This window comes from Micropterus dolomieu, linkage group LG14, assembly GCF_021292245.1.
Source record: "Micropterus dolomieu isolate WLL.071019.BEF.003 ecotype Adirondacks linkage group LG14, ASM2129224v1, whole genome shotgun sequence".
Lineage (NCBI taxonomy): Eukaryota > Metazoa > Chordata > Actinopteri > Centrarchiformes > Centrarchidae > Micropterus > Micropterus dolomieu.
In genome coordinates, this window is record NC_060163.1 from 14,401,195 (window position 1) to 14,413,863 (window position 12,669).

A 12,669-nucleotide genomic window follows, 5' to 3' on the forward strand; every position below is an offset into this window, starting at 1 on the left:
CAGATCTTTCCTTGAATTTTGCACTTGTCTGTGTGCACACCTTCCCTTTGTTGTCTTGCACTGCAGGGTGAATACAGTGTGTAAATCTGTAAACATCTGAAAATTCTGTGAAACGCGTGCTGAATACTGTCCAGCCAACAGTCACTGTATGTATTTAAAACCCTAAATATTTTCTATTTAAGGTAATTTTATCTTTCCTTTGCAGCTGCCTTGGCTGAATTCCCCCTCAGGGATCAATGAAGTTCATTTTAATCTTCATAAAAACCTTCTTATAGACTCAAGATAGTTTTATTCTGCAGAGCAATGATGAAGAAATCTCAGTAATACCCATTTTGTAGTCCCGTACAACTTACCTTGCCAGCAGTCATTGCAAACCTAAAAGGGAGGAAACGCAGATATACTGAACATGACATAAAAGAGGCATAAATAAAGAATTGTACTTGGCTCGTAAGCTGCTGTGCTTCATTTCCATCCACAAACCTCATGGCCATTGTTATAATTCAAAACAGTGAAGCTGATCTTTTGTGTTTATAGCCTATGGATACAGTATAAATTGCATCATGGGAAATAATGACTATAGACTGAAATACCCTTTTCTTGTGCTAGTGCTCCATCACCAAACCATCAACCATTATGCTCTGCTCATTTTTTTAACCTTCATTGTGAGATGTGTGTTGAAACTTCTTTTCCCTAAACTTGAGAATAAAAGAGAGAAGATAATTTTAGGGGAGTGCTTTCTTTTAGACTGTCTTTACCGTCGTTAATACCAGTGGACCCCCTGCCAACACGCACACACACACACACACACACACACACACCTGAAGAACAGCTATCTTCAGTATATCTGAAGCAAAAATAATGAGCTACACTTAATTGGAGTTGCTGTTTTTAGGGTTAGGGGATGGCTAAAGAGGTGCATGATTAAAGTGCTTTCTACAAGTTTTTTGCCACGAAGATAAAGGGAAACCTCTGATTACATTTGTCCTAACTGTGGCATATTTTACGTTAGATGTGATTTGCACATCTTTTCGTATTTATATAGATATTTTTGTAAATGAAAGACAAACGCAAGCACAGACATTCTTCCGATCATATGGCAAAAATGGAGAACAAAGCCCTTTGTTAACACTGTTGTCTTATCTTTATTTTGTCACAATTGTAGTCAAATATATATACGTCTATATGACATATATTATATGACATATATAATTTCATTTCTTTACAATAGAGAAACAACATAGAGATGACACACTATTTTGGTTTCTAAGTAGGAGCTCCTTTTAAATAGTGGCATTTTTTTAAAAATACACTGTTTAAGTCAAGCTCCCACTCCAGTCACGGTTTTGTTATCCTTATTGAGTCACATTTATTCACAATGTGTGTTTGTTTGTCTCTTTTTCTTTAGTATTTCATGTCTTTTGTGTCAATATTTTTTCCCTCGGCAGTTCAATCTGTTCATGTTCCTTCAAAACCGACGGCCATCTGTTATTGGTCCGTGTGGCCACACAGATGGTTCCACCTGCTAACCATCCTGTGCCACCAGCAAAGGTATACAGATATTGGAAACAGTGTCTTTGAAGCTTTACAGAGTTAATCCAATCAGCTTGCAGAAGGCTTGGCATAAGCATTTCCAGTTCCTCTGCAGCTGGGTCCTTTGGTGGCCAAGGAGCAGTTTGCACCTCCGTACACAAGAGATGTCTGACCTTGGCACTGTCCCTGGGCATCTCTTTGGCCTGCTGCCTTCAAACCTCTGGTCCCACTGCCTGTGTGCAGAACTCTGGGTGAATATTGGACACTTTTCCCTCCTGACTCCTGCACAGTCCCAGCCTCGAGAGTGTTTGTGCCACCGCGGCGGATCTCGCTGTGAGACCCAGACATTTTCATGGTGCTGGGAAGGCTTTTCTGTTTTAATTCCTGCGCGAGTTCCACTGTAATTTCGATGAAGCAGGGTGTTTGTGTGGAGCTGAGATTCCCCTCCGAGCCCAGTGTTACAGTAGTAGTGGCAGGAGGGCTTACACTGCTGGGCATAACACCAGGTGCCAGCACAACAGTCTCATAGGGGGGAGAACTGCTAACAGGCACCGCTGTCTTTCCAGCCAGCACGGGGTGCCACTTCAGGAGCCCCTTATGGTTCCGGTCACTTGTTTCCACATTCCCGGCCTCAAGGTCACACGCTTGGAGTGAAGGGATGATGGGCACAGAACGGGTGCGCAAGGAGGGTGGAAGGAAGGATCCCTTATCCAGGCGGGTGCAGGGGACCTCAGCCCATCCCTTTCTGGCTGCGAAGTGAGAGAGTGAGGTCCTGCTGAGGAGGGCGCCGACTCTTCCACTTGCAAAATCACACCTTTAGACAGAAGAGAGAATAGAAATGGCAGTGTGAGAATGAGAGACCAAGTCATTTATACTGTGACCTTTTTGTCGTAGACACCACGGAATAAAAGAGAGTGAGTGATATAGAATATGAAGATAAAGCTGCCATTCCTTTGTGCTATTTACCATTTCATTCCCTTGACTGTTTTATACACTTCCACAAAAAACAAAACAATTGTTAGTATTTTTGTATTGTTATTTTATAATCTTGTGTAATTATTTATAATCCTTGGCATGAGTGGTCCTCATTGTTGTTGTATGAATGTTTAATTGAAAAATCCCTTCTCTCATTTCGGTTTTTGAATTACACAATCTCACAGAACACACCTTGTCTGACAGGCTTATAATGAGACATTTGGGGTGAATGTAGGGGTTGGGGGGGTCTCAGCATATATGTTTGCATCCGGCAATCAAGCGTCTCGAATGAGGGAATCAGGGGGGGATTGGCCATCGTGAAATTTGGGAACATTCCCGAATGGCCGGTCCATTTCGGGCCAAACCGGCCGGTGTTCAAGAGTTTTTATTTTTCAATTTCTTATGTTCAACTTTAAACGATCCGTGACCACGCCATATGGGAGGTCAGCTGCAGTGAGCACTGTCTGTGTCTGGGCCAAACTAATACTTTCAATTTTGAGGGGGGGATACGACAGGCCCCTCCCAACTTGGACCGATCCTCATTTTTGCTGAAATCTGATTGGCTCAATGGCGCTAATCAAAGGAGTTTACTTTCCATCTGGGAGTTTAATCTCAATAGCCTATGTTTTGTCCGAGATGAACTCAGCCCAGGGTTGTGTGACAAGCACAAACAGTGACAGGTACAGTGTCAGTGTGCAGGGCTAGGCAATAATATTATGCGTAGATAGAATTAGAAAAATGGATTATGGTTAGTAATATTTATTACTGATGTTCTTCTTGTGCTGTAAAATCAGTACAAGCAGAGTCAGGTTCCAGCACAGAGGAGCTGAGCCAGAGATAGGCCTGCTCAGAGCTGAAGCTGAGGGATTTCATTTTTATGCACACACATACATACTGCTCTATTTTATGGGACTGCATTGAAGTTTTTGATTATATCTAACTATTTTTGCACTCTGACTGAGTCAGGCTTGCCTGACCTGGTCTTGTTCAGTGCAGTAGTGACTTGCTTATATAAACTTAAAAGGCAGACGTTATCCTAAAGTTTCTTGAAGGTCCTCATCATAATCTGATTGACTGTATATATATATATATATGTACAACATTAATATGTATTAAAATAACTGCAAATAAATCTGTCACCGCGCCCCCACATGGCGTTCGCATAAAAGGCCTCTCCGTCTCAAAGTCCCAGGCTGAATTTCAGTTCCAGTACATCCCTGGAGGGAAGTATCACAAAATGGTGTTGACGAGCTTGAGAGGGATCATGTTTAGTATGAAAATAATACAGCAGAGCTGGGCAATGTATCCAGAGTCAAGTGGGTAGGGTCTGTATATGCGACAAAATTTGCACAAGAGTTAATATTGTTACTAAAGACTCAATTCACATTTAGAATAACCCCAGCACAGCCTTAGGAGACATCCAGTGTTATTGTCAGCCTTCAGAGACAGTTTGTAGCATAACCAAGTTTAAATAATTGAATTACTTTCCCACTCCTCCCTAGGTATTAGAAGGGCGAATGCAAGCTGGAGGTAAATCCGGCAGATCAAAACATATCTAAAAATAACTCCCACAGCAAATTTGTCTTCAGTTCTGTCCTTATCTGCGATGGGTAAATATATGTTTTGACACTGGATAATGAAATGACAATACTCTGCGGGGATTTGTTGTCACAAAATGGAAAACACTGAAGAGTATTCTCGTGTTTGCTTGCTGTTCTCGCCTCTTTCTTTATTTTTTTTTTTTTAAAACACTTTCTACCACACTGCACTCTGTGCCTCCATCTTTCCTTCGCTGCACTCTCATCATCTTCCTTCTTTCCTCGCTCGTTCTCTCACTCTCCTTTCCACCTCCCATTTCTCATTTCCAGAGATGAGAGGGTGTATCCATGGCAACAAGGGAGAGGTGGGGGCTGGAGGAGGAGGAAGAGGGGGCTGTAAAGCTTGGTAGCTTGTTATTGTATGGCTGGTAAGTCAAGAAAAAGACGTCATTTCAAGCCCCTGAAAGCCAGTGAAATATACTGGACTGATGGATCTGCAAGGGAATTATCAATGGCTAATGAGATCTAAATTCTTTAACTGTACAAATGCAATCTTATCCCAAAGAAGATGAGAAGCCCTTTTATTCTAGCTCTCCCCCTGAATACTTGAAAAAGCTGTGTTAACTTATAGCTTACAGATTTTGCCTTTGTGATTTTAAAAAAGAAGTCTTGTTAGCTTCTCTATTAGTTTGTTTATTTGTTATTCTGTGTGTGTATGTGTGCTCATGAATGAGTGTGTCTGTGTGTGTGAGGGAATCTGTTATGCTCCTGGAGGATCTCTCTGCACAATCATTTTGCAAGAACTGCTGAGCTCCATGGAGCTTTGTTTAAAAATGTAAATTATGGAAATAGGTCACATAAAAAGTTTGGCAGCTTGCAGTGTATCTTAGTCACTGTAACGCTCAATCACGTTGGCATGCTAATAGGAACATTGCTAGGCACTTTTAAGTGTGCCGAATCCACGAGGGACACTATTGCTTTAATGACAGACGTTTCTGAAAACAGTGCCATCGCTCAAGTTGAACACACTGACAGCAAATTAGGCTGTTTCTGACTCATATGCTAAATAGTACTGCCTTACTCAGGCTTAAAGATGCTTCTGCTCTTCTGCATCTGTAAATAAAATAATTGAATTTTTTTAGTGTTTCTTGTTTAAGAGAAAATGCCTGTGGAGCCTCTTGACATTATGCATTATTCTTCTTACAAAAACAAGCACCTCAGTGAATAGTGTAAGGCAAGTATTCTCCAGATTTGAGGAAAAAGTTTTAACCCATGTGAAATAATGTGCTATTTTGTTTCTACAGGCTACCTTTTTGAACCCATGCCAGTGAGGAGCATCAGACTGTACTTCTAAAATGTGTAAGTTATTTTAAGGCCCCAGAGAACCAACTGGCGAGAGGCGGGTCTGCCAAAAGTCCTCCTTGCTTTTAATGCCTCCTGAAACGGCGCCAGTAGCTGTGCTTCACTTATGATAGCCATGAAAATAGGGCAACTCGCTGTCCTTACTCGACATCGGGATGAGCATGAGGAGAATTCAGGATGTCTAAATGCCTGAAATGAATCCTGTGAAATGTGTGGTCTTGTTCTAGAAAGCCACAGTCACCCAATATGGCTCCATATATGACTTATAAAAGAAAGAAAGATGTAATTATTTATTTAATACGTGAACCATGAAACATTCACATAATGCTCAAGCATTAGCCAAAAGCAAAACATTCTGTTCATTGAAATTCATGTGAACAAGTGCATCATCTGGTAATTACGTTTGACTCTGTTGTTGTATTTTTAACCCTGATAAAACCATCCATATAAAACACATTTTTATTCACAGCAACTGCCCACTGGTAAGTGAAGGAGGATTACACACACAGACCCACATCTCGGACTTCCCCAGCACCTTGATACTGTTGAGCGGCTGGGATCAAGTATGTTCTCCAAATTAATTGTGACAGTCCCAGTTGAAGGAGGGCACAGCAGATCTCATTTATTTCCCTGGATCAGATTTCATAAGCTAGTTCACGGATTTGAACTGAGAGCATTTCAGTCTATAAACTCATTTCACCTAAAATTATCCTTCTGCCACTCCAACTTAACCTCAGTTAGTCTGGGGGTCTGTATCACTGAACGGGCTATTTGACCTCAGCTTAGAGAAGGGCAGAAGAGAATTTCCTCTTTGAGGATCAAACAAACATGACAAAACTGTTAAAAAAAGTTTTACCGTCTCATGGACTCCACGTCTTTTGACTCATCCTCCTGTAAGTGTTTGTAGACATGGCCAGCCACTCTGGATCCATCGATAAGATTTGTCGTTATTTTGTGTTTCCCCCTGGAAATGGGTGGGGTCCTGAAGTAGTTAGTCTCCCTCTGTTGTTGGGCAGGACTGAGTGAAAGGGAGCTACTCCTGTAACCAGAAAGGAAACCAATCACTTATTAATTTATTGTATCAAATCATCTCCTTTGTTCATTAATTTAAAATGGACTGGAATGGACTGACCTTTTTATTTGATGTTTAAGTGTCAGAAAGCATCATTCTACATTCAAATGACTCTGTATAAATGACCTTGGTTTTGAAGTCTATGCAACAATGGGGTATCAGATTCATGTGAAAAGAACTGTAATTTACATATGATATACATAAACATTAAATGATTTGTTATGAAATTTGTCATACAGCAAACAGAGGAGAAAATAAATTGTGGTTGAAGAGTCTACAGCTATGCTAGCAGTACTGGGAGGATGTACTGGTGCTTTGAGCAAAAACATCAGCATGCTACTGTAGGATGCTCACAGGGACAGTGCTAACATTCTGGTAATATCTTGAAGGTAATATTTACTAGGTTCACTAGTTTAGGTTGTCAGATGCTACCATACCAGCTAGACCATATTCATGTATTTATATGCTGGTATATACACGGTGATATTTCTTATACCCACATGTAAATGACCAGTATGTATTGATATCCTGCTGCTGTTGAGGATTGAAGTGGCGCTCTTTAGAAACTGTGTTGCCTGCCTATGCACACTGTAAATTTCTCTGTGGGCAGTAGGTGGTCGACTTCAAAGCAGATCCCTGTATGTCTGCTCCAATAAAGCAATGACATGCAATGTGAATCAAAGTTATACTGCTCCATATTGCAAGCTTGTGTGTGTACATATTGTGCAAGACGCAAATCCACAGCATATGTTAAATAAATTTCTGTTTATCTGAACACACTTCAGCACCCTAGTTGAGCCCCTGCTACTGTTTCTTTTGTGAGCAATAGGTCACTTGATTGTGAACCACAAAAACAACTTATGGCATATCATTACTGCTTAGTGAAAAGTTGGTTTGTATTAAAGCAGTAAACACAAATCAGCGACAAATGATCTCCCAGCTTGATTTTTGCTTTTGAATAATTTGGCATTGTGACAGCCACACATTCCAAATAGTATATGCATGAAGTGGTTGTGTTTAAATGGTAATCAAGATGTCCAAACTTTAAGATTTGTTTGATTAGCTTGTCCTTAAACTGAACTCCCTCATTCTTTTTAATTCACGCACTAAACTAAATAGCCCAATAGACGTTTGGTTATTAATTGATAGCTAACAAAAAATACTCAGCTATAATCATTCCCAAATGTCTGTGGCTGTGGAACAATAAGCATGGCTAATGTTGGCTCTAGTCTTTGCCAGCATTAGCTTTTGTATCCACTCATGTTGTGGAAAGTTGATATGAATAAAGCTGAATTATGTGAGTTTTGTTGGCTATTAGCATGCTGATTTTTTAATTAGAATTAAGTGAAAGCTGGACAAATTAAAATATGCTTTTGTGGATGAAATCACCAGGCTGTTGTAATTATTCAATGTTAAATCTTTAAGGTCTAAAACTGAAAGACAGCTGCTTATCTCTACAATTCACCAAAAAAATACAGCCTCCAGATGATAAATAGGGAATCCTGGCTTTGAGAGTAATCCTGAACATATTTTAATCTGCTCTTCCCTGTTTATGCCTTCATAGGACATAGTAGAGGGAGTCAGGAAAGTCTGGGAGAGAGTGGGGGATGACATGTAACGAAGAACCTGAGCTAAGTTTGTCACAGTATGCCACATGAACAGAATAAACACCCTTCTCCACAGAAGTGGGATACCTTGGCACAGCACTTATATCTGCCTACTCAGCATGTGTAACATTCTGCTCACTGACTCAACTACTGCATATTGATTAGCCTACAATACTACAATTTCCTCATAATCCAATCATAACAATGGGATCTAAGTGACTGAACAAATTCCTCCCAAACACAAATGAAAACAATGATTGACTACTGATGGTGTGATGATTATACATTGACTTGTTCAGTGTTATTTCCATCAGATTTTGCTGGCAACTTGGAAATATGCTATAAGCAGAACAGAGTGAGCAGTGTTGGTCAGTTTATTCAGAATGTATCAAAATTGGTAAATTATTCTTCCCCACCGACATCTTTACAACAAGCACTATGATAGGGTGTTTGTCTATTTAGAATGCAAATTCATAAACGCTGCATGGCTGTAGAGATGTCTGTCTTTGGTTCAGACTGAACAATCTCAACATCCACTGGACTGCCATGACATTTCGTACAGACATTCTGCCTGCTGATTTTGGTGATCCCCTGACTTTTCCTCTGGCACCACTGACATTTCTGTTTTTTTCAGTGAAATGTCTTGACAACTGTTGGATGGACTAAAATTTGGTAGAGACATTCATGTCCACCTCAGGATGAATTGTAATAACTTTTTATTTGTCTGTGAGCATGTTTGCACACTAAAGTTAGCATTTAGCTCAAAGCACTGCTATGTAGTACAGTCCAATAGAGCTCTTTTGTGTGAAACTATTTTTGTTTAAGAGCAGGCTACATGGTTTCTTATCTTATTTTTTATATTTCCAGTGATTTATGTGATATCTACATTGTTTTAGCACATTGTTTTTTATATTCAAGCAGGTGAATCAATCTGCACATGCTCATACCTAGTGAAAAAGCTAATGCACAGGTAACCTTTTGCAGCATTATTGATGGGCCTTTATGGTGCATTTCTCCTGATAGCTCGCAATGTGGTCCAGTTTCTCAGGTCAATAGCTGAAAGCATCTCAACATCATCCATCACAGTCTAGTTCCCCCCTGCTTCCTCCTACTCTGAGAACAAGCTGAACAGATGATTGACTGTCAGCTGCCCTCCATGAAGTACTTGCATGACACTGCGGAGAATAAAAAACCAAGACGAGTTGGCCGTCCCCGCAGCCACACATGACAACCTTTTGGAACAACTTTCCTCTGTGGCACAGCACCGGTCCATTAAAACAGAAAGCAACTGCCGCAGCAAGGTTCTCACTAAAGTTGTCATCACAGCCAACCAGACATCTAAAAACTCCTGAGTTGAGTTCCCCATTACCTCTGCAAACATAGCTGCCTCTAATCACTGTGCACCCTGTCCTCACTACATAACAATGAAATCTTGTCTAATGCACATCACATAATGAGACTTCAATATATGGAGCATTATCCACAGTATGTTCTGTCTTTAAATCCTATTATACAGTGCAGTTCTAACATGCTTATTCAGAGTTGCTTCCGTTGCGGCTCAACACCATCAGATTAAGTGAAAGATAGACATTTACCAGCAATCAAACATTTTTAGTGATTTGCCAACAAGTATAATAGGTGCTAAGGGAAATTAACCTTTGTGAAATGAGCTTTTGCAAATTATGTGGCTGAATGTCATTAATTGTCAAAGTGCGCAGCCTGCACCCATATCATCAAAGCAAATTAAGCTTTCCTGTAAACATCCCAGATAGGGCCATTGTAGCATGCTCTATACCCATATCCCTGCATTCTTCTGAGGATTTGAAATGGCAGCATTTGATACTGACTGCTGTGATCACCAAGCACAACGGCTTCTGAGATCCCCTTGTGGCAAAATGTTGTTGAATCTTCTGTCATTTAAAGGATGGCATGAAAGGAATTTTGCTGAATCAATGTTTAACTCTGCACATTAAAATTCACTTCTCCTCCTCTTTTTTCCCCCAATATGCATTCCTATCACTGTAGTCATTTCAGAGTACACATTTAATCACTTTGCCCAATTTAGTGGACATGTAAATAAAGACATCTACTTTATTTTGAGAAATTTTAATTTTCTTTTTTTTAAGATAGCTAAACCAATAATCCTCTTTAAAATGTCTAATTTTGACTAAGGATATGCAGATTGCAGGCAAAGCTTATGGTGTTGGCAATGTATCCAAGATATAGATTAACTTAGTTGCTCCCACTTATAATGATCATAAATCTTTCTAAAAATCTTACAAATGATGTGCTTATTATTTTGAGGTTTATATATTCTACCATATTGCAGGATTATTCAATTTATCACTTGGCTGCCTCTTGTATCTGGACATAGTGAAAGTGAAAGAAGAGGATGTCACATTATCACCTGAAGCGTTTCCCTTTAGACAGTGCTCTGCTGAGAATGGGTGGGGCTGCTTCTGATGTCCCTGGTGCCACGCTGCTGCCCTTAACAGACGTTCTGTGAGAACTACAGCTCTGAAAAAACAGAAGAAGAGTAGTGAAGTACAGTAAGCGGTAAAAAATAGTTTCAGAATGTATCCTCATGCTATGTAAAATACCCAAAAATGTGGTTTCTGTATTATAGTTTAGCTTGGATTAATTTATTATAAAAAGGTGATGATCAAAATCAAAAACAAGACCATCAGGTGCAAGTGATTATGTAAATCAACACAGGAAATAAGCTCAAGGTATAATATATAATGCTAGGGATACTGTATGTGGCTTAGCAGCAAGTCCCCACTCAGGTTGAAGTCCCCAGACAGGTCGAGGATGTTCTCTCATTGATGTATCCCCCCTTAGTCAGGCAGAGTGTCTTTAATTACACTTTACATTTTAAACTGCAGATTAGGTGGCAACGCTTTGTGAATAAACTCCACCATGGCCCTCACAGCACTCCCTCTGCACTAAAGAATTAATCCCACACAAGATTACATTAATGGTTTCCTAAAGAAGTGCCCCCCTCAATTCTTTCCCTTTATTCTTATCAAAATGAACACCATTATCTTACAGCAGGCCCCAGACAGAGCTCTGCCACAGCGACTTCCCCAAGAACCCCACTGTGAAACAGTGATTCTGTTATTCCAGTTACAGTACTTCCTGCTCTGCCCTTTGTGTCTGTCTGATTGCACATCATTAAAGCAATTGCATGTGACTTAAAGCCAGTTCGGGGTTCTCATGCCTGATAAGCCTCTTTTTCTCCCTTACACCCCTGACTCCCAGAGGGAGCTGTTACTGGTGTTCACTAGTAGTACAAGAAAATAGGATAATGTTGGCCACCCTCTCATATACCCTGTGGGTGCAGAATGCCTCGCTTTCTGGAACAATTGCCATGGCAAACTTTCCAGGAGGCTGATATCTATGTCAGGGGATAAAATAAATAGCTTGTGGCAGACAATGGCAGACCTGCATGGCGTAACCCATTTCACTTGTTCTCCCCTATCTCACGTTTACCTTGTTTTATGCCACTTGTGAAAGCCTTGGATAAACACAACAGAATGTGGATTTATTTCAAGGGGAGACAGAGGGAAAATACAGGAGCCTACCAGAATAACAGAACAATCTATTAATATGTTGACTATCAACTACATAACAAGGAGAAAGGCAAACCTATGCATTCAGAGCAGCAGTAATCCTCCTTGGATTACCATCAAATCACAGGTCCTGAACTGTGCATAATGGGATATTTGACCATTCTTCGTGAAGGACACTCCTAAGGCCATAAGCAGCACAAATCACCACCAGTTGTAGTTCACTGCTCAAACTGTGTCAACTCTCTGAGCCCAGATGTGACCGTTATGAATAGCATACACAATGTTGGCTCTACCTGATATCAAAATGTTAATCAGTTGTTTCAGGATTATGCAATGACATGCACATTAGCGTAACGTTTTTTATTTGTTGACAACATTATTCATTTTCAAGCTGCACTAGCCTGTCCTTTTATTAATCAAGAAGATACCTACAGAAGCTTTCATATCATCCCCACTGCTGTCACAAGACTTGTCTAACAAGTGGCTAATATTCTTCCTCCATTTTATGTTCATACTAGCACCTGGTAAATTTTCCGAAGGCATTGTGCCTTATGTTTTTTTTTTCAAGCTATGATAAAAACCACAAGAGACATACTTTCATGCACATCAACTTCAGTTTGTTAGACATATTTAAAACTTCAACAAGAAGAAGATAGGGAAACTAGATAGAGAAAGGGGTGGAGGGTGCAGAATACAGTACACAATACTGTACAATACAAATAGTTCAAATTAACTAGCAAGGACCACACCATCAATAGATGCGTTAAATGATTTATTGATGAAACATGGAGATGGTGTGTGAGGCTTGGACTCGCTGTTCAGCTTTGGTTTGCTACTGTGTTATGCGAAGCTTCAGTGGTTAAATCCACTGTAGAACCTGGACACAACAGGCAAATGCTTCAGTATTTGAGAGAAGTGCTATGCTTGGGAAGACCAATGGCCCATGATCTGTATTAAGTGCTCGGGAATGCTATTGTAGGAGGCATGCAGTGGCAGCTCCAATGCTGAAGGAG

At 40.2% G+C, this 12,669-nt stretch overlaps 1 protein-coding gene across 1 annotated transcript in view; it reads right to left on the reverse strand.

The window, feature by feature from the left end:
• Window positions 1-1,346: 1,346 nt before the first annotated feature.
• The window catches only part of nrg3b (neuregulin 3b), a 189,224-nt gene continuing 177,901 nt past the window's right edge, over window positions 1,347-12,669 (reverse strand). The window contains 3 exon segments of the mRNA XM_046069874.1: window positions 1,347-2,344; window positions 6,262-6,444; window positions 10,492-10,601. Of these exon segments, the coding sequence (XP_045925830.1) occupies window positions 1,600-2,344; window positions 6,262-6,444; window positions 10,492-10,601 (1,038 nt within the window). The 3' untranslated portion in view covers window positions 1,347-1,599.